The following is a 22,001-nucleotide window of genomic DNA, read 5'->3' as shown; positions in this document are numbered from 1 at the left end:
CTACTTCCGTAGTGATACTGCCTCAGAAACCCAAGGAGGGGTCGCTGTGAGTCGGGTCTGACTCCAAGGCACATAACAACAACAACAACATGGACTTATGCTTACTTTTTCTTCACAGTTTTTATGCTGTGCTGACTCTCCACACTTCATGGATCTCAAGTTGAATTATAGTTTTCTGCCCCGCTTTTAAGGAGCTCTGATGGTGTGTTAGTTAAAGCAATGAGCTGCCAACCAAAAAGATCAATAGTTCAAACACACCAGTCACTCTGCAGGAGAAAGATGAGGCAGTCTATTTCTGTAAAGATTTACAGCCTTGGAAAACCTATGGGGCAGTTCTACTCTGTCCTATAGGGTTGTTATGAGTTGGAATAGACTTGATGGCAGTGAGTTTGGTTTGGTCACTCTTTTACTTATTATGACCAATGTTGGTTTACTGTTCCTGGGAACAGCTAAGAAATTTTTTATCTAACTAAACAAGCATACATTTCTCACTACTGTTAGCATTTTCAGAATTGCTAAGTCCTCCTTATTAGCACTTACTTTGCACTAGGTTAGTCAGGAAGTACAGATTACAGTACTCTTTAGTGATACCTGTCAATACATGTCTCTTTGTTTTTGCACATCCTTTAAGCACTCCCAGCTTCATCTTCCATATCTATATAAAATGGAGTTGGACTATAACTGTGAGACTGCTTTAATTCCAATATCTATGATTTTAAAATATACCAGCTTACTTTTAGACATTCTAACCTAACTGCAAACCTAATAAAAGCTAGTCATGAATTTTGCTCTTCTGAGCTATATCCAGGACTGATATCCATCAGATACATACTTGTATAGTCACATTAGTAATTCAAATAGCTATTGAACATCTTTAAAACGGTTAATAAACAATCATTGTCCCAGCTGCCTCATTCCTGGGGAGCACTGAAAGGCCCACAGAAAGACCACCGCAACTCCTGCATGCCCGTCCCATCTCCACAGACTCCCCCAGTGAAGCATAGTGCCCCTAGCACTACCTTTGGCACCCAGCAGGCAAATAACTGCTGTCTGTTTTTCTCCACCATTAAGGCTGTGGTCACTTACTGCAAATGGATGCTTTACCAGAGTCATCCATGTGTGGTTGCTTTTGGTGGATATTATTAGTGGATTGAACCACACATGGACTGTTTTTAGCACTATAATACCCACTGCTATCAAGTTGATTCCAACTCATAGCAACCCCCATTGGGTTTCCAAGGCTGTAAATCTTTCCAGAAGTAGATTACCCCATCTGCCTTACACAGAGTAGCTAATGAGTTTGAACCACCAACCTTCTGGTTAACACTCAAATGCCTTAGGCACTATATGACCAGAGCTCTTTAGCACCATAATAGTTTCATGAAACCCTTTTTGAGCATATTTTTAAAATTCATAGCCTTGTGGGGTTTACAGAATCAATCCACATATCCAAGAATTGTTGGGAAGCTGAAGGTAAATAACTTCATTTTAGAGTGCAGCTTAAACTAAATAAGAAAAAAGAAAATGTAATTTGATTCTAGTACTTGTGGCGATTATATGATGGATCCCTTAAATGTTGTGGGTCTTACGAAATCTTTTCTGTTACTTTTCTTTTAGAAATGACATGTGTTTTGTTTCTAGGTAAATGAAATTTATCATGATGAATCCCTAGGTGTCCATATAAATGTGGTCCTGGTGCGCATGATAATGCTGGGTTATGCAAAGGTAAGTGTCTTAAAATATGTGAACTGTGATCCATAAGAACTGGGTTAGCAAACAAAAGACTGCAATGGTGCAGCTGTAGCTGTAGCTCACTTAGATCCCTGTTGCTCTGAGCTGAGGAGGAGAAACTTCCGGAATGAGTAGAGGAGCTCTCTAAATTGAGCAGAGAATAATTTTTGTGCTGGTATCATTTACTCAAAGTCCTTCTGTCTAATGGGGATGTAGATAGTAATCTTCACTTTAGGCATGGCTACATGAATGAAAACAAAAGGCTACCATTGTGAAGAAAGAGATTTTCCTTACTTTAGCATTATCACTAAATCTGTGATTCATTATTCATTCAAAAAGTCTATATTCAGAGTCTTCTATGTGGCAGGCACATTCTAGGTGCTTGGAACTTAGTGAACAAAAGAAGATCGAGATCTTTGTCCTCGCTTGCGTTGCTAAAACATTATTTTACACGTGTATCTTTCTACAGAAGAAAAGTGAAGCATATAGAGAATTTTTTTCACTTAAAAGAGCTTTCTTATTTAAAAAAAAAAAAAAACTTACATCCTTTTGAAAACGAAAAGTTGGGTCATCATAAGGCACACAGTAGGCATTTCACATAAGGTAACAAATTTTACCTGTTTTTAAAAAGGTACTGCATATGCTCCTGCCCTTGGAAATAAATGAAAATAGTTCTGTTATGGATAGAAAAGTTTATTCCCTTTCAGGGGAATACATGGGAAAGTGATTAACTTAACACTTTCTTTGAAATTTCAAAATGCTCACACACATACCCGTAATTAATCCTGCTGATTATGAAATACTAATGAATTCTTGCATTTAGCAAACAGGAAAAATGCATGTGTTTGCATTTCATTGTCTACTCAACATCCACTTATCATTTTCTAATGATAGTGTGCCATTGCTCTTTAGTTTATCCCATCAGCCTGACTTACTTTGTGTTGCTAATACTAAATAAAGCCAACTCCAGCTGGAGATGCTAACAGCCCTTGGTTGGTCGTTAAATCATTTGTTTAGAGAAGTATGTGATTAGTATATACAATCCTTGCTAATTTTGCTAAGAATGTAAATACTGATGATAATAGTATTTGCTGAACTATAACAAAAATATCAGCCTGTTAGCCAAGCAAGGGACTGACTTTGTGTTCCAAGTTCAGTGCTCATTCTATCAGAACTTCTGTGGGAAGCATGGTTCCTGGGGTCTTGTCAGGTTGGGCCCTTTTCTCTCTCAACATTTAACTCTTGACCAAAATGTGATAGTAACAACATTCCAAGGACCTTAAATTCATCTACTGGAACCGTAAGAGAAGAGTATACTCTGTTTCATTACTATGAGGTTGAAAACCTGATGTGCTGTTTTGTTTCTTAGGGTGGGGTTAATGTAATTTGACTACCTCCCACGAAACTAAGACTTGACCAGCTTTCCAAGCTCATTGGGGAATTTTTATTATTCCCATGTGTTAATTCCTGTCCAAAATGAATAAACAGCAATCTTATCCAAAGATCGTTCACTTAAAGATACCTTGAAAATAAAAAACTCATGCCAGAATCATTCATTCTGTTTTTCTTGTTTTATCTAGGAAACTAAAAATCTAAGCTGAATCAGGGAATATTTACACTACTGGAACATTTGCCCAAAGATTGAGATTGAGTTGCCTCACAATAGCAAATCTCACTTCCATATAGGCAGTACTGATCATTATAAAGACATGCTTCATGGTACGGGGCCAGGGCCAGGGAGGGGAGAAACACTGCAAAATTAAAAAAAAAAAAGGCAAGCTTCATGGGTTTTTAGAATTCCCAAACACAAGTAGATATTTAAAGAAACCTTGAATAATATTACTAAGCCATTATTTAAATAGTTTAATCCCAAATTTTCAACTTCAGAGAAATTTATTAAAAGAAGCCTTTGGAAAAATATTATATGTGTCTTAAACATATTGTATCTACTTAGTCCATCAGCCTTATAGAAAGGGGAAACCCATCCAGGAGCTTGGAGAATGTGTGTCGCTGGGCTTGCCAACAACAAAAATCTGATCCCAACCACTCTGAACACCATGACCATGCAATTTTTTTAACCAGGCAAGATTTTGGACCTGCTGGAATGCAAGGTATTTCTATAAATATGTAGCAGAAATACTTAAGGGCATGAGTTTTAAATATTCAATTCTAAATCAGGGAGTCTGTTCAAATGTTCAAACCTCTATCACCACTTTCCACCCTGCAACTGCCAAGTATATATTTTCCTTCTATTGCTTCTAGTAACTTCTTTGGAATTCACAATGTTAAATGCCTCCTAAATACCATAGTAAATTTTACTTTCTTTAATGATTGTGCCTTTGGCATGGAGGACTGGGGTGCTGCTGTAAAATGCAATGTGATTTCCACTAACTGGAATGAGAAAAGAGATGCAATGAGAAATGACTGTTGCCAAAGAGCTTTCTTCCAAAGTCAGCTTATATTTAGTAAATTCTGATGTGGACTTTTGGGGAAAAAAGCAGACTGATGATTTTCTTTTCAAAGTAAATGGAATTTATGGCTCTCTTCATCAGTACCGTGATATGAAAGGCCATTCACTAAAACAGAAAGACAAGGCTTAGTTGGTAGGCAAAACAGAATAGTAACCCTGGGCAGTTCCTTCCCTTAAGGAAGAGGAGAAGGCAGACCCCAATTAATCTTTTTTTTTAAGACCATTACCTGGGGCTTTCCCAAGAGAATGTGGCAAAATGCTAGCAGGGAAATAATACTGCCCCTGTTTCCTGAAAAAGTTTTTTTCTAGGCAAAGGTCCAGTAATAATTCTTAATGGCTTTTCTCATGAAATGAAAATAAAAGTAATTGTCATTCTCTACAGGATACGCTCCAGTCACAGGCATGTGTCATCCAGTAAGAAGTTGTACTCTGAATCATGAGGATGGTTTTTCATCTGCTTTTGTTGTAGCCCATGAAACTGGCCATGTGTAAGTCATTGTTGACAGCTATAGAGCAATAAAAGTTCCTTTCTGTTTCTCCAAGCATTGTTCACACTGTGGGCAGAATGCATGCCAGCAAGCAATTCTATCCCCCTGCCAAATGTGAGGAGCTAAAAGAGTGAAGTGGTCATTTACTGAGACGAAATGAGTATCTATTGCTCGGAGAGTCACTCCTATGCTTTTGATCACTACAGAAATAAAGGAAAGAATTTCAGTCAGATTGCTTTCTATTTCACAATTTCTGGGACTCCTACAAAGCCACTGTGGCTTAAAAATAAATTACTAAATAAATATATGGATTTCCCAATATTTATTTTCAAAACAGAAATGAAACACAAGTCACAGGTCTCATTTTGTATTCTAGGTTGGGAATGGAGCATGATGGACAAGGCAACAGGTGTGGTGACGAGACTGCTATGGGAAGTGTCATGGCTCCCTTGGTGCAAGCAGCATTTCATCGTTACCACTGGTCCCGGTGCAGTGGTCAGGAGTTGAAAAGATACATCCAGTATGTCCTCTGCTGCATGTCAAGAGAGCACTTACATTGTAGCATGAACACAACCATGATACTGACTTTTAGGACCTTGATCATAGAAAGACTCCCAGTGAATGTAAACTGTTGTTCATAATAAACATCATTATTGAGAGCATCCAGTACAATGATTCCATAACATAATGAAGATATTTTAAAATACAAGCCTATAAATATATTTTTAACTGTGTTTTCCCTTTACTGAGTTCTTAGTGGCATCTTTGACTAATGATCAAACTTCAGTTGAATATACAGTGAGGATGATCAAGAGATTTCTACCCATTATACCAAAATTATCCCATAATGTAAATCTTAGGAGCTTTGCTGCCACACCATGTCAGGGTATAGGTAGGCAATATGGAATTAGGCTGTCACAGTACTACTGCATTCCTGAATCATGTTTGGCTTACTTTCACAGGGTGAATAAGAATGTAAAATCTTTTTCCAAGTGGAACTGAAGCTGAAAACCTTAAAATGTGTGCGTTTTAGATGTAGCTCAGTGATCTGCTAAAATTTGGGAACTAAGAATATGTGAACTAAGAATGCTTTTCCATTAGGACATGATTTTAAAAAAGAGAGAGAGAGAGAGAAATTAACTGTATGCATTATTCTCCTTCCTACAGTTCCTATGACTGTCTCCTTGATGACCCATTTGAACATGACTGGCCCAAACTCCCAGAACTTCCCGGGATCAATTATTCAATGGATGAGCAGTGTCGTTTTGATTTTGGTGTTGGTTATAAAATGTGCACTGCGGTATGTTAATCACAGTCAATTTAGATTTTGTGTCTTGAACTCTATTTACCTAACTCCTATTTACTGAGTTTCACACATTCACTGGTGCAAAATAAGAATGTCTACCTTTGTTTTGTGTTTTCTGTGTTGCTACATGCTAAAATTAATTGATTTAACGATATTATATGAATTAATCCTTGTGACAGAAAAGAAGGAAGGTGGTATATTTTTATTTTACATATGAAGAAGGCAACCTTTACAGAGGTTAAGCAACTTTTTTTAAGTCACACATCTGATAGAGGAACCAGACTTCAAAAACAAGACTACCAGGCTCCTAAATTTTATGTTTTTTTTATATTTGATTTGGTATTTGTAACTTTCAGAGATGAATCTTAAGCCTTACATAGATTTCTTTTCTTTATCATATTGGCCAGGATTTCATATACTGTGATTGAGGAAATGGCTGTACATGAGCATCAGTTGGTGTCACAGGAGGACCAGGAATATGGACTCCATAGGCAGACCATATGGGTCAGGTCTTGGATGTGACACTTATTAGATGTATGACCTTGAACACCTTATTAAATCTCTTTGTGACTTAGTTTCCTCATGTATATAATGTGGACAAATGATAGTACTTATCTCATTGCATTGATGTAAGGATTATATCTGATGATGCAACTGAAGTGCTTTGTACAATGCAGGTACATAAAAAATGCTCAATTGAGTCCATTACATCCAGTCTGCCATGTAGATATTTAGATTAGAGGTATATTTAATTAAATGTCTGTGTGGATATTTAGCAGTTCCTGAAAAAAGAAAGCAAGAGCTTTTTATATTTATAGCAAGTTTATATGTTAGAGCAAGAAAAATAAGTCTATTTATGGTACTGAGAAGAAATTCATCTATCCTTTTAATTTTCCATATGATGATGTCTACAGCTATTTCATCTATCTATAAGGTATACACTGTCAGCTACCAAGTACATCCATTAATGTTTTAGATGTGAGAATTCTGAAGGATTGGCTCAATGCTCTGGAAAAATACAATTTCTGTATTAAGTTATAGGAATTGTGCCAAAATACCCATGTCCAAAATTGGTACTAATTAAAAATCAATCTATGATAATAAGGCTCTATGTAGGTAATTACCACCGCACGCAGGGAATAATTAGATAATACGGTATATTTCAGTAGTGCTGGTGGTGTAGTGGTTAAAGCATTTCACTGCTAACCAAGAGGTCAATGGTTTGAACCTCCCAGCTGCTCCAAGGAAGAAAAATAAGGCAGTCTGCTTTTGAAAGAATTTAAAGAATGATAAGATGTTTATATTTAGAGAGAAGGAACGAAGACAAGGGGAGAGCATGTGCAAATATGTATGTGTATTTAAACAAGAAGTGCCAAGGGCATTTGACTGCTAATCAGAAGGTGGTTGGTTCAAACCCACCAACCACTCCATGGAAAGAAGATAGGGCAATCTACTTCCCTACTGCCTTGGAAACCCAATGAGGGGGTGTCTCTGTGAGTTGGAATCGACTCGATGGCACTGAATTTGGTTTTTGAAAATAAACAACATTCTTAAGAGTGATAAAATTAAGCTTATCTGTACTGTCATACTTGTAGCCATAATTGTAAACAACTTATAACCTACATCTTCAGCCTTACGTTGTTGCAAGCATCAAATATATGGAAGAGCTGTCTATAAACTATATAAAGGTATTATAAAATTTCCCTATACCTCAAATACTCTACACTACACAGAAAGTTTGATAAATATTTTCTGTTTTCAGTCAGAAAATTATGATGAGTATATTTTTTTCATTATAAATAACTATGTGGTTCATGGGATTCCTAGTGCACAGTGGTTAAGTGCTTGAGTAGTAACCAACAGATTGGCAGTTTGAACCCACCAGCTCTCCATGGGAGAAAGATGATAGCTTCCTTAAAGATTACAGCCTAGGAAATCCTATGAAGCAGTTCTACTCTGTTCTATAGGGTCACTATCAACTGGAACAGAATTAATGGCAACAGGTTTTTTTTTTTTTTTTTTTTTTTGGGGGAAGTTATCTAGTTTATTAGGAAATCTGGGATGACACAGATGATTAAGCCCTGGACTGTTAGCCAGAAGGTGGGTGGTTTCAACCCACCCAGAGGTGCCTCAACACAGGCCTGATGATATTCCAAAAGGTCATGGCCTTGGATACCCTATGTTGAAGTTCTACTCTGGCACACATGGGGTTGCTATGAATCAGAATCAACTCAGTGATGACTAACAACAACATCTAGTTGTATGTACTCTTTACCTGGAATACTTACTTATTTAGTATTTTCTTTTAATATGTTATTACTCTGACTATTAATTTGAAATGTAAATATCCAAGAAATACAACATGAAGATACGGTATGGAATGTATTGTTGATATATGCCATGCTATCAGTACTTCAGTGAAAATTTGATTCTCTCTTCCAGTTCCGAACCTTTGACCCATGTAAACAGCTGTGGTGTAGTCATCCTGATAATCCTTACTTTTGTAAGACTAAAAAGGGACCCCCACTTGACGGGACTGAATGTGCTGCTGGAAAAGTGAGTATATCTGTCTCCACATTGAAAGCTTAAGGTATGTTACTTAATGATCATCTAGAAGAGTCTGGAAAAAGATTTACATAGCTGTAACTCTCATAATACATGAGATTTCCTTATGGTAATGCATTAATAGAGTGTAGTTCATACCTACAGGTATGAGCTAATATAACATATTTTACACACTCCTTACTTATGGACACAGTTGGCTTCCAAACCCCAGGTTGTTATGCAAAATTTGTGGTATGCGAGAAGGAAGAGGACATGGAGGCTGCCTCAGAGCCCAGATCCTCAGATCATCTGTGTCATTGGCTCTGGACCCTCCTAGACCCTGCCGTTGGGGCTGGCACTCAAGCAGACCTGGGGCCCAGTAGCTAGACTAGAGGCACAGTTCATGGCTCCAGGGCTCAGGCACTTGGTGGGACTGAGGGGGTCAAGACTATCAGCAGAGGTGGCTACCTATGCTCATACCCTCTGCTGCTGCCCTCTCCATAGTCCCAGCCACTTTCTTCTGTCCCACAGGCCGAGGAGGATCCCACAGAAACAAGTGATACGTTGTTGGTCTTGGAGACCTTAGAATCCAAGGCTGAGAGCTCACAGACTAACAGCTGCTCAGAAGAGAAGTTCAATAGTCTGGGCCATGGAGGAGGAGGAGGTATTTGGCTTCTGCTGCTGCCACCAAGCCCCAAGTTGCCTCGATACCCTTCCTGCTACGGAAGTTGGTGTCTGTGCAAGGGTACTTTCATAAAAGGGGGCAGCAACAGCAACCTACCTAACTCCTACCTCCTCCTTGGCTCCTCTGGCCACTCACAGATCTTTCTTGGAAGAGATTCCTCAGCATCTGCCTCAATTATCTCTTTTTCATGAAGAGCTGCATCAGTTGCTCCATTGTTGGGGATGGGACCAAGCAAGAGGCCTTCTAGAGAGCTACATGCTTCAGCTGTGAGCTTAACAGATATGAGTGGCTCTGCAGGCTAAGAGCTGCATATGGAGAAGAAACCCACATTAATGTGCAAAATAGTCAGATAGGTTATTTATTTATTTATTACTGTTATAAGTGTGGAATGTCAGATAACAGGGCAGTCATTAAGTGAGGAGATGTATAGTGTATTGGTTTTTTTGTGGCTACTGTAACAATTTATCACAACAGAAACTTATTCTCTCAAAGTTCTGGAGACCAGAAGTTCAAAATCAGTTTCACTGAGCTGAAATCGAGGTGTCAGCAGCTCCATGGTCCCTCCAGAGGTTCTTGTGGAGAATCTTGCCTCTTTTGGCTTTTGAAGGCTGTCATTGTTCTTTGACTGTTGACCACATCACTCTGATCTCTGCTTCTATGTGCATGTTACCTCTTTATCTTTTGTGTTTGTCAAATCCCCCTTTGCTTCTCTCTCTTCTGAGCACATTTTTATGGCATTTAGGGCCCATGTGGATAATCCAGAATAATATCCCTATCTCAAAATCCTTAATTTACTCAAATCTGCAAAAAAATCCTTTTTTTTTTTGAATAAGGTAACATTTACAGGTTCAAGCTGACTACAGATAGAATAGGAAGTAGCTTCTCAACAGGACATCTGACACCTTGCTAGTAGTATTTAATTTACTTTCTGGAATTCCATTCCTTGTGAAATTTGCCCAGCAATAAAGTTATGTGAACTTGTGTAGAAGATTTGGCCTAGATCCTTGGGGAAGGATGCCCAGAGGTTTTAAATCTCAAGTGGTGCAGTGAAGACAAAATGCCCTGAAACTGGCTGAACACCAAGCAACACTCCTCACAAGGGGAAAGATCCTCAAACTCTAAACAAAGGCATGTTAAGAACTCAATTTGAAGAGCCTTGACTAGTTTGAAATAAGAAATTGTAGATGGTACTGAAAGCTGACAAAGAAACTTTATATAGCTTTTAGTTCTTTTAAAGCCTTTTAAAACTGTGTTTCAAATATGTATAAACTGAATTTGCTGTAAGAATTTATGTATCATAATAATAAAACCTGCCATTAGTAGGGTTTAAGCTATGCTAGACACTATTTCAAACACATTGCATATAGTGTCTTATTTTGAGAAGATTCAATATTACAAACTTTTGACTCAAAAATCAAGAACAATAATGAATTGATTCATTTTTGCTTTATAAAGACAGATATCCTGTAAATCCATGTATGGGATCATATCAACTGCTAATAAGAATAGTTTTATTGTTTCTTTGCCAGTTTGTATGCCTTTTATTTCCCTTTCTTAATTTATTGCCCTGGCTAGGGCATCCAATGCAAAATTAAATAGGAGAGGTGATAGAAGGCATCCTTGTCTGGTAGTCACAGGGAAATACTCTCAGTCTCTTTCCACTGAGAGTAATTTTGGCTGTTGGTTTTGTGTATAAATTATATTTGCAGATGATCTGATCCTGTACATGGAAAATCCAAGAGACTCAACAGGAAAACTACTGGAAGTAATAGAAAGGTTCAGCAGAGTGGCAGGGTACAAGATCAACATACAAAAATCAGCTGGATTACTCTACACCAACAAAGAAAATTCTGGAAAGGAAATGAGAGAAACAATACCATTTACAATATCTACCAAAAAGATAAAATACTTTGGGAAAAAACCTAGCCAGAGATATAAAAGACTAATACAAAGAAAACTACACAGTACTACTATGAGAAACTAAAAGAGACCTACATAAATGGAAGAACATACTATGCTCATGGATAAGAATACTTAACATTGTGAAAATGTCAATACTACACAAAGTAATCTATAGATACAATTCAGTCCTGATCCAGATGCCATCAGCATTGCTTAAAGACATGGGACAAGCAATCACTAATTCCTTCCCTACATGGGAAGGAAAGGCAGCTTGGATAAGCAAAGCACTCCTGAAGAAGAACACAGGAGGAGGTCTGACACTTTCTGATCTCAAAACTTACTATACAGCCACAGTGGTCAAAATAGCCTAAGGTTGGTACAGCAATAGGTACATACACTATGTGTTTAGTGAGAACCTAGAAGTGAATCCATCCACCTGTGGACAACTGATCTTCAACAAAGGCAAAAATCCATTAACTGGGGAAAAGACTGTCTCTTTAACAAATGATTCACCCAAACTTGAATATCTGTTTGCAGAAGAATGAAACAAGGTCTCGACCTCACACGATATACAGGAACAACTCAAGATAGACCAAAGACCTAAATGTAAAACCTAAAATTATAAAGATCATCAAAGAAAAAAAAGGGACAAACTTAAGGGCTGTAAGTTATGGCATACACTATCACACATTACCAAAAAAAGCACAATCAGCAGAAGATAAATTAGATGGCTCAACCTTCTATAAGTTAAATACTTTTGTGCCTCAAAAGACTTCTCCAAAAGAGCAAAAAGGAAACCTACAGGTTGGGAAAAATGTGTGGCAATGACATATCCAAAAAGGGGCTAATCTCTAAAATTTATAGAAAACTTCAACACCTCAACAACAAAAAGACAAATAATCCAATTTAAAAAATGGGCCAAGGACATGAACAGACACTTCACAAAAGAAGACATTCTTTACCAACAAAAATATGAAGCAATGCTTGCAGTCATTAACCATTAGAGAGATGAAAATCAAACATGAGACATCATCTCACCCTATCAAGAATAGCAAAGTTCAATAAGACAGAAAACAACAAATACTAGTGAAGATGTGGACAGAATGGAACTCTCATAACACTGCTGACAGAACTGTTCAATGGTACAACCACTGTGGAAAATGGTATGGCACTTCTTTAAAAAGTTGGAAATTAAAATGCTGTTTGATCCAGCAGTCCTGCAACTAAGTATCTATGCTAAAAAATGAGAGTGGAACATGAATAATTATATTCATACCCATGTTTACTGCAGCATTACTCACAGTAGCAAAGATATCGAAACAATATAAGTGCCTGTCAATGGATGAATGGATAAACAAGCTATGGTAATACCTACAGTGGAATACTATGCAATATTAAAGAACAACAGAGAATCCACAAAATACTTCATAACTTGGATGAACCTGGATGACATTATGTCACAAAAGGACAAATACTCTATGAGTTCACTGTTATAAAAAGTCAAGGAAAGGTTTGCACACAGAAACATTCTTTGATTACCAGAGATGAGATTGGAGAGAATAGAAAATCACTAATTAAATAATAGAAAAGTATTAATTTGAATGAAGGGAAAGACAGCACAAAAAAAAAAAGTGCATGGTCAGCACAGTATCACTAAGTAAAAGGAAGACAAGTTAAAAAAAAAATCCTGTAAATCAACTCTGAACATCCAACTCCCCTAATGTATATTTAAATTTACTAAAGTTGAACTTTAAGAAACACATACATTGTACGTAGTTTTAGAAAGCAAGTCAAAATGCTGGAAAGGAAAAGAACTTATATTTCTCGAGCATCTGCTTTGGGCTGGACTCTGTATGGAAGGTATCTCTATAGTATTAGGGTTCTAATAGTCCCCATATTAGAACCCTAATACTATAGAGATACCTTCCATACAGAGTCCAGCCCAAATAGTCCCCAAGGAGCTCTGGCTCTGGTAGCATAGTGACTAAGACACTTGCCTGCTAACCAGACGGCTGGCGGTTCAAACCCACCAGCCACTCCTCGGAAGGAAGGTTGGGCAATCCTACTTCCGTAGTGATACTGCCTCGGAAACCCAAGGAGGGGTCGCTATGAGTCAGGCCGACTCGACGGCACATAACAACAACAACAACAACAATAGTCCCCAGTTCATTATTATTAGCCACGTAACCATAAACACTTCATGAACATTTCTGAACTTCAATTTACTTCATGGTGAATGTAGCATTTACAGAATTGTCTGAATGGATGTTATTTTTTCATTTTAAGTTTTATTCTTATAGGGTACCTTACTAGTGTGATTGCCTTTGGATAATTTTAAATTCATTTGCACCTGGAAACAAAAATGAAATGAAGCTTCCAAACAGGTGGCTTTTAAATCAACTTCAGCTATAGTGTATGTATGATATTCATAATTGCCTTTTGTTATTTTCTTAAGTGGTGCTATAAGGGTCATTGCATGTGGAAGAATGCTAATCAACAAAAACAAGATGGCAATTGGGGATCATGGACCAAATTTGGCTCCTGCTCCAGGACGTGTGGGACTGGTGTTCGTTTCAGAACACGCCAGTGCAATAATCCAATGTAAGTATAATTATTTAATTATATTCTAATTATTTTTGGATATAGCAGAGCATGTTTCAATATCATGTTCTCAATATTCTGTTTCATGGAGTACATGTAAAAGACAGCATGAGGAAATTAATTAGTCACAATACATAAACCAGGGGCTGTTTCAAATAAGGAATCCTGTATGGTGCACATGGTGAATGTGCTATGTTACTCACCAAAAGGTTGGAGGTTCCAGTCTACCCAGAAGCATATTAGAAGAAGGCTTTAGCCATCTACTTCCAAAAACAGCCATTAAAAACCCTTTGGAACACAGTTACACTCTGAAATACATGAAGTCCATGAGTTGGGGTCAACTTGATGGCAGCTAGTTTTTATTGCACATAAACCTCTACTCATCAGTCTTGTGATGAGTTGTCAGTGATGGAAGTGAGAAGCTTGAGTGAATATTTCAGATTTTTGAAGAGTTAGCTATTTAGAAATTTCAAGAAACTGAACAGGGAAAGGTGATCCTTGTGCTTTTAGGGCCTGGGCACTGCAGGCTTTGAGATCTGTGAGAAGTAAAGGTACATCAGGGAAGGGACAGTACTGGCCATAAAGACCCATCTACACCAGGGGTTAAAGTGGGATTGATTCAGAGTGAGACAGCAAGAAGCAGCCCGAGGAAATTTTTTGGGGAAAAGTTACTCATTCATTCATTCAGACTGAGACTGAATATCTATCGAGTGTTCAGCAAACCTTATTTTCTGAAACAAAAACAAAAACAAAAAAATTACTGAAATATTGAACTTAGAACAATCTTCACATTTAGGGTTTAGTGTGTGAGCAATGCTTTCTCTCCATCTCTGGCAGCAGGATGTCTCTGAGTGTGTCTTTTAATACTATCAGTGTTACATCCTTGTCTTCTCAGGAAATTATGGTAGCTTTAGTGTAAGTAGCAAAAGAACAATAAAAATTATAATAATAAGAGCAGCTAATGTTCAGTATGAGGCTGACTCTGCTCTACTTGCTTTAAGTATGTTAACTCCTTTAATTTTCACAAGTTATCTTCTTACAGAAAATAGTATTATTTGCGTTTTACATGTGAGAAGCCTGAGGCATGGAGTTATACTAAAACTTTCTTTGAGTTGTAACTACATGTTTTATACATGAGGGAAAATATAATTTTCCTTAGTCCAGATATTTATTTATTTATATACTTTTGTCAAGCATTTAAAAGATCATGTTTGAAATGTTAACGTAAGTTTGGGTTGCCCTTGCCCTTCCTCCCAGCAGAGGTAGGACTGTGCCTTTGGAAAGGGTCCAAAATTAGGAACTGTGAGTTCATTCACTTTGCGCTGGCAATTCAGAAGCTCTGGCTTCCTGCCCTCAAGTACTGTGTCTGGGAGCTTCAGTGGCTGGACCAAAGCCAAAAGTCCTTTTTAAGTGTTGTCTTTTCTTTAGGCCCATCAATGGTGGTCAAGATTGTCCTGGTGTTAATTTTGAGTACCAGCTTTGTAATACAGAAGAATGCCAAAAACACTTTGAGGACTTCAGAGCACAACAGTGCCAACAGCGTAACTCCCACTTTGAATACCAGAATACCAAACACCACTGGTTGCCATACGAGCACCCTGACTGTAAGTAGATGCTTGTTTTTTTCCTGCTGTGTAGATGGTTACTTACAGTTTAAGTTTTGTGAACACCAATCCTGGGGACTTTTAATCCTTTGGTAACTTAAAAATTTTGGTGCTTATAAGGGTAAGTCCTTTTTGGTTTCTAAGAATAAGGCTAAAGTACTCCTTTCTCTAGAGATGCAAGAATTGTGCAATAGTTCCTGGCCACAGCGTTACTACCATCACCCATAGAAAGACTAGTGGAAAGCAACAAATAAGACACAAGGACAGACAGAAAAATAACCTCCTGATTGAACTGAAATCTCTCTCCTAGGAAATCCTTCTGGAATATTGTGATCATTCCTTTCTGAATAACCAGAGAAAAAGGTAGCTCTTTGACAATTGAACCAGGACCAATGAAAAGATCATTATTCAATACTTTTGTACCGTACACCAGTTATCAAAAAAAAAAAAAAAAAAACACTTGGAATTCCTATTTGATGGTTCCCTTCTTAGTCCTGAATTTTTGGTTATATATGCTCAGATGAAAACGTCTTGCCATACTTGTTATTCAAGTGAATAAAAGGAAGTAGTTACAGGTTAACATATGATGTAATGCACTACTGGTTTCAGTCTAAAAGCTGTCATAAAGGAAAGGTGCATGCATGTTGAAATTCAAAGTTGTCATTCATTAAAAAGAAATGCATTATTTTTTTTTTATCTATTCTGATGAAGTGAGTTTCATAATTTATATTAAATTTAATTTAGGTGATCCTACAAGAAGGAAAAACTATTATGTGATTGGATCAAATCAAAGAGAAGCTCTTTCAGCCCTCTTGGGTGGTCTACTTCCGTAGCGATACTGCCTTGGAAACCCAAAGAGGGCCCACTATGAGTCAGATCCGACTCAACAGCAGTGTTTGGTGTTTTTTGGTAATAGCCATTAAAACCAACTAGGTTTTGAATTAAGGTTTTATTATGGAGAGTGGTTAAGTCTAGGGTTGGCTTACAACTCAGTTTGCCTAAGACAGTTCTCGTTTATTCCTGTTGGCCCTGAAAAATTAATAGAACTCCCATTCACTCTCAAAAGTATCCCAGCTTTCATGATAAATTACATGGTCCTACTGGTTAAAATAAATAAGTCAAATATGCACACTTGTCTCCTATTCCTTATTTGTCTGTACAGTATCCCTTGTGTTTGTAAGAAACCACATTGGAACTTTGTATTTTAAAAATAAAATAAACAAGGCTGATCAAACATCGTTTTATGTAAATCATTAATTTTATCCCTCATACTATACAGCTAAGAAAAGATGCCATCTTTACTGCCAATCCAAAGAGACTGGAGATGTTGCTTCTATGAAACAGCTGGTGCATGATGGAACACGCTGTTCTTACAAAGACCCATATAGCATCTGTGTTCGAGGAGAGTGTGTGGTGAGTTAAATTGCTTCCCAAAGGCTTCCTACAGTATTGTTCAATTCTATGTTTATTGTCATTCAGTATTTTGGGGAAAAAAACTTGTTAACTATTTCTTACATGTGAAATCACATTATGATGAGAGTCTACAGATAGGTCAATAACTCAAATAAATTTGAGAGATATTTTGCTTATGAAATCAAATTTTGGTCACTGGAGAATCAAGGTTTGAGTAGTTTTCTATATCTAAGTTTTTCTGGTATCTTGAGATTGGGAATTCAAAAGCTTGGGAACAATGCATTTGCTTTGAGTATTTTACTAGTAGCTGTTTTATATCAAAATATCAGCTTTACTTTAAAAAAAAATGCTAAATGTACTTTATTTTTTCTTTGAAAGCTAATAAAGACTTCTCTTTCTTCCTCTCTCACCTTCTGATCAAGTCTAAGTTTAAATGCTAAATTCCATATCAGAACAAATGTAAAGAAGGACAATGACTTTGGCCCCCATTTAACCTTTTTTTTTAATATAGTCTATTTTCTTATTCATGTCCACTAATTGAAGTTTGATATGAAATTATCCTTATGAACTGAGCACATGGATCCTAAAGTATATTTCCTTTTTACTTAAGCACAACTAAATTATTTTATTAATTGGTCTCAAATACATGGATGATCATAGTTAAACTGAAATTTCCCTGAGAGTAGAATGTATGTCTTGTCCACCTTTTACCTCCAGTGTACAAATGCATTATGTATATGTGTTATTATTTTCCCTGTATACTTCCAACCTGAATTTAAGAGTGCAATGACATGTCATTATCCTACACCGATTTACATCAAGGACTTGGCCCACCTTAGAAAACCTTCAGTAGTTCACAATTAAATCAATGAGAAAATTTACCATTCTTCCTGGTATTCAAGGCTTTCTGCAACCTGTGCTATGCAAATCTGGCACCTATTCTTTGTCTATCATGCAACACTAACCTTCCACTGATTTCAATAACAGTTTTGATATTGTTCTCTGAACCCACTTCCCAAGAGTAAACCACTTTCATGGCTCCGTTTTAATTTCTCCACATTTCTGAAATACCTCTACCCTATGTTCCTTCAAATCCCTATTAATGTCTCCATCTCTGAAGTTTTGTATCACATCTCTAACCAACTTTTAAAGTTTTTACAAATGTATGATTCACTATTTTCATAAGTGGTTCATCTTCATAAGTATGAAAGCAATAATGGAAAAGCACCATCTTCTTTTTTTTTGGTAGGGGTGGGATGGGCGAAGGTCTCTCCAACAGCTACTGTATCTACACTCAATAAATGCTCGTTTGGTGATTATAATAGGATATTGTGGGGTAAATATTAATCTTGGGGCAGTGGAGTGTTAACCAGCCAGAGAACAAGTCATATGGGTTTACACCTGTTCTTTAAAATGTTTCAAATTCACATTAAAAATCAAGGCTTCAGTGAAAGTTTCTTGAGAACTGGCTGAATGTTGGCACATGATTATGCAAATGGTTTGTCATCCTCTGGGATGCCAACCTCTACTTGGCACATTAAAATTAGCCCCATTTAACACCTTCTTTCCCCAGAAAGTGGGCTGTGATAAAGAAATTGGCTCTAACAAGGTTGAGGATAAATGTGGCGTCTGTGGAGGAGATAATTCCCATTGTCGAACTGTGAAGGGGACATTTACCAGAACTCCAAGGAAGCTTGGTAAGATAAGGTTTCTATGCCCTTACTTATTTCATTATGCTTTGTTCTTTTTGAGACCTCCTCTTTTAAGAGTGCATCATTTTCTCAATAAATATAACAAAAATCAACAAATGATTTATTTTTTATCTAGATTACCTTTTAAGGAGCTATTAAAAAAAAAAAAAAAAAAAAAAACCTTGATTGAGTTCATACTCCATGGCATCTATGATGAAAATTACCATTTAAAGAACAAACAAAACCAGTATCAATTATTGTAAAAAGATAAAATCTGTATTTTAATTTGTGTTTTCAATAAAATGCACTCAATCTAATTATTAGAATTGATGCTCAGCAGTTAAAAATTACAAAACATTAAATATGTTTGTAAGGTTGCATCAGTCTTGCGTTCTTCATTTTCAAAGTGAACAGGTTGATTCTCTTTATAAATCTGTAAATTGAGGAATCATGCTTCTCATAACTTTAAAAAAATTATACTAAAAATTTCAGATACTGCCAAAATAACATGAGGTATAATGGCTAATAAGGAACACTGGTGGCACAGGGGTTGAGTGCTTGGCTGCTAACTGAAAGGTTGGCAGTTTGAACCCACCAGCCATTCCACAGGAGAAAGATGTGGCAGTCTGTCTCCATAATGGTACACAGCCTTGGAAATGCTATGGGGCACTTCTACTCTGTGCTATAGAAGCATTTTGAGTCAGAATCAACTTGAGGGTTATGTTTTTTTTTTGTTTGTTTTTTATTTGTTTGTTCATTTTGTATCATTGCTTCTATGTGTGAACTTTTGTGTTTGTTACCTAGTCAGTGCCCTAGACTTAGACATGTACTGAAGGTTCCGCAGATGGGGCAAATAATATACTTATACAACAAATAATATACAAAAATACCCATATGCTGATAATTACTCATTGAAATTTTCATGAAAGATTTGGATGCAAACATTGATTAATAAATCATTTCTTAAATTTGTAACAAATAATATTCAGTGATTCAACCAGTGTTTATTGGACAAATAAATGCTTCTTGGCATTCGCCACTGATAAATAATTTTAATATGGGGCTTTCCTTGAGAAACTTCTCTTTTGTATCCTAAAGCATTGTCAGCATAGTCCCAAAATAATGACAGAAAAACAACAACAAAAAGAAATTGGGGTTACTTCAAGCATGTAGTTCTGATAACAGTTTTTCCTTTTAGAAAAATGAATATGAAAAAGTTTGTTTTTATCCAAGTGGAATAATTCTTAGGTCTTTCTATCATTATACTCCAGCTACCCAACTTAAGCCAATTCCAGACACAACAGCTTTTGATATATTTAGGACAAAAGAACCAGATGGCTATATGCTAGTATCTCTCTTAGGTATTCCTTACTCTGATTGCTGATATCTTTGCTATCCCTCTGTGATACTACTCTATATTAAAATTTATTTAAAAACATATTTTAAAAAGCAAATATCACCAATTAAGGCTGGTAATATTATTTTAATAAAGAAACCAAAATTATAATTATGTACATTATATTATGTTTTTGGCAGAGTTGAATGTATTTTTCTTCATCTGATTCTAAAATAAATTATTGTGCTTTCTTTGTTGCAATTACATATTATTCTTCTCTTTTCTGTGAAAAATTATCATTTTGCTTTATTTTCAGTGTTAATCAATGTAAAGAAAAAAGTTTTTTGCTTTAATCATTTATTCCATATTATGTGTAATATAAGATAGTGATACTGGTTTTTTTGATAGCTCCAAAATTATGCTTAACCTGTGAATCAAAGGTCAAAGAAGTGGCAATAGCTTTCATCAGTCATAAGCTCCAAATGGTTCAAAGCTAACCTAACATCCATTTCTTTGCAATCATGTTGTCATCATAGTTATTCAATAGACTAATTAACCTTTTCCAACAGGAAAACAATTAAGCAAGAGGTGCCAAAAAGAATTCAAGTTGCTGGAAAATGAAATCTGCAAGTATTCAACTTCAAATCACCTACATCATTTTGCATTCATGCTTAGTCTTACTTTCATTGACTATTTACAATATATTGATGTTAGCTATCATAATTCCTTTTTACTGAAACATAAAAAAATGACATGTATTTTATATCTTACCTTAATAAAATATATACAGCTTATAATATAGTCAATGAAACAACAAGACTTTGATAAACATGAAACTTCCACTAATTAAAGACATTCTATTTAAGGGAAGACAAGAGGCGCTTTCACTTTACCCAAAGGAGCTCGCAATATTTCTCTTGCTGAAACAAGGGAAGCTAAAAATGTACTGGGTAAGTTGTAGTAAACTGCAGAAAGACGGGCATCCGTACATGGCATCAGGCTGTTTTGCTGTACTTGGCATCTTAAGCATGTTGTAGCCATTCCATACTCAGGCAAGCATGGCACGTTTCATATGTTGGAATTTACCCCAGGCCAAGGCAACAACAACACGTAACACCAAAATGTCTACCCAAATTAATTAAGACTGTAATAAACACTGGGAAAAAGCTAGGTAAATATCTTCATAGGTACATATTAATTGCCTTATACAAGTAACAACAGCATGTTTGGTTTCTAATTTTATCAGGAATGTGTATTGATAACTGAGTGTCAGTTCCAATTGTGTGGTATATGAATTGGATGTTTCATAATTCACCAAAGATACAAGTTACATAACCTTCCTACATTTAGTTATTTTTCTGATAAAATGAGATATACTGTCTATTTGATCTATTGTTGTTTTTATAATTAGTAACTTGATTGTAAGTTATCATAAGATTATTTATTTAGGACAAATGATAATACTAGGAAGACTTTGCCATATATAACATTGAATGTAGTGCTATTGATATATGATTTTAAAAGCAAAGGCAACCATTTCAGCATATTAGTTTTATTATTTCTTGGCAGAATGAGCTCAAGGTGATATAAAGGCAATGTACAACGTAACTTGTGGATATTTTCCAGTCAAAAGATTTGGTCGAATCTATGAGCCATGATGATACAGTAGTTGAAGCACTCAGCTGCTAACCAAAAGGTCAGCAGTTCAAATCCACTGGGCTCTCGCCAGGAGAAAGATCAGTCAGTCTGCTTACATAAAGACTTACAGCCTTGAAAGCCCTATGGGGTACTTCTACAGAGGTCCTGTGGAGTCACTATGAGTCAAAATTGATTCAGCAACAGTGGGTTTTGTTTTTTAGATTGATCAAATCTACAACATGTATTTTAAAACATTCCTATTGCATAACTTGTTTGAGGCTATAAAGTTAATTATTGATCACAAGAAAAATGAGATGTTCACTGGTTATTCTTTTGTAATTTCTTTAGAATGAGATAGACTATTTTAAATTTGATAATATTTTATTAATTAGAAGTTTGGCTATCTGTACTTGCCACTTATGCTATTAAAAGACTATATAGATAGACAAAATAGCTCAAGGAGCCCATGAACTAAGTACACAGAAAAAGGACCTCATTACAAAAATGGGATTCAGAAAATTAGAATCACATAGCAGGACATGGGAAATGACAAGATTTGCCTAATTGTTGTCACAATTCAGATTAATACAAG

At 36.3% G+C, this 22,001-nt stretch overlaps 1 protein-coding gene across 1 annotated transcript in view; it reads left to right on the top strand.

Annotated features, from left to right (window-relative positions):
• Positions 1 to 22,001, top strand: part of ADAMTS3 (ADAM metallopeptidase with thrombospondin type 1 motif 3) — a 504,788-nt gene that overhangs the window by 440,182 nt on the left and 42,605 nt on the right. Inside the window, exons 6-15 of the mRNA XM_007942793.2 lie at positions 1,642 to 1,725; positions 3,686 to 3,842; positions 4,584 to 4,689; positions 5,066 to 5,209; positions 5,857 to 5,989; positions 8,438 to 8,551; positions 13,582 to 13,727; positions 15,156 to 15,331; positions 16,611 to 16,744; positions 18,318 to 18,441. Coding sequence (XP_007940984.1) covers positions 1,642 to 1,725; positions 3,686 to 3,842; positions 4,584 to 4,689; positions 5,066 to 5,209; positions 5,857 to 5,989; positions 8,438 to 8,551; positions 13,582 to 13,727; positions 15,156 to 15,331; positions 16,611 to 16,744; positions 18,318 to 18,441 — 1,318 coding nt within the window. The remainder of the gene's footprint in view (positions 1 to 1,641; positions 1,726 to 3,685; positions 3,843 to 4,583; positions 4,690 to 5,065; positions 5,210 to 5,856; positions 5,990 to 8,437; positions 8,552 to 13,581; positions 13,728 to 15,155; positions 15,332 to 16,610; positions 16,745 to 18,317; positions 18,442 to 22,001) is intronic.

Source organism: Orycteropus afer, unplaced genomic scaffold (genome assembly GCF_000298275.1).
Source record: "Orycteropus afer afer isolate SDZICR_OR568_19922 unplaced genomic scaffold, OryAfe1.0 scaffold00098, whole genome shotgun sequence".
Lineage (NCBI taxonomy): Eukaryota > Metazoa > Chordata > Mammalia > Tubulidentata > Orycteropodidae > Orycteropus > Orycteropus afer.
The sequence above is the reverse complement of the archived record's forward strand: the minus strand, read 5'-3'. Positions and strand labels throughout refer to the sequence as shown.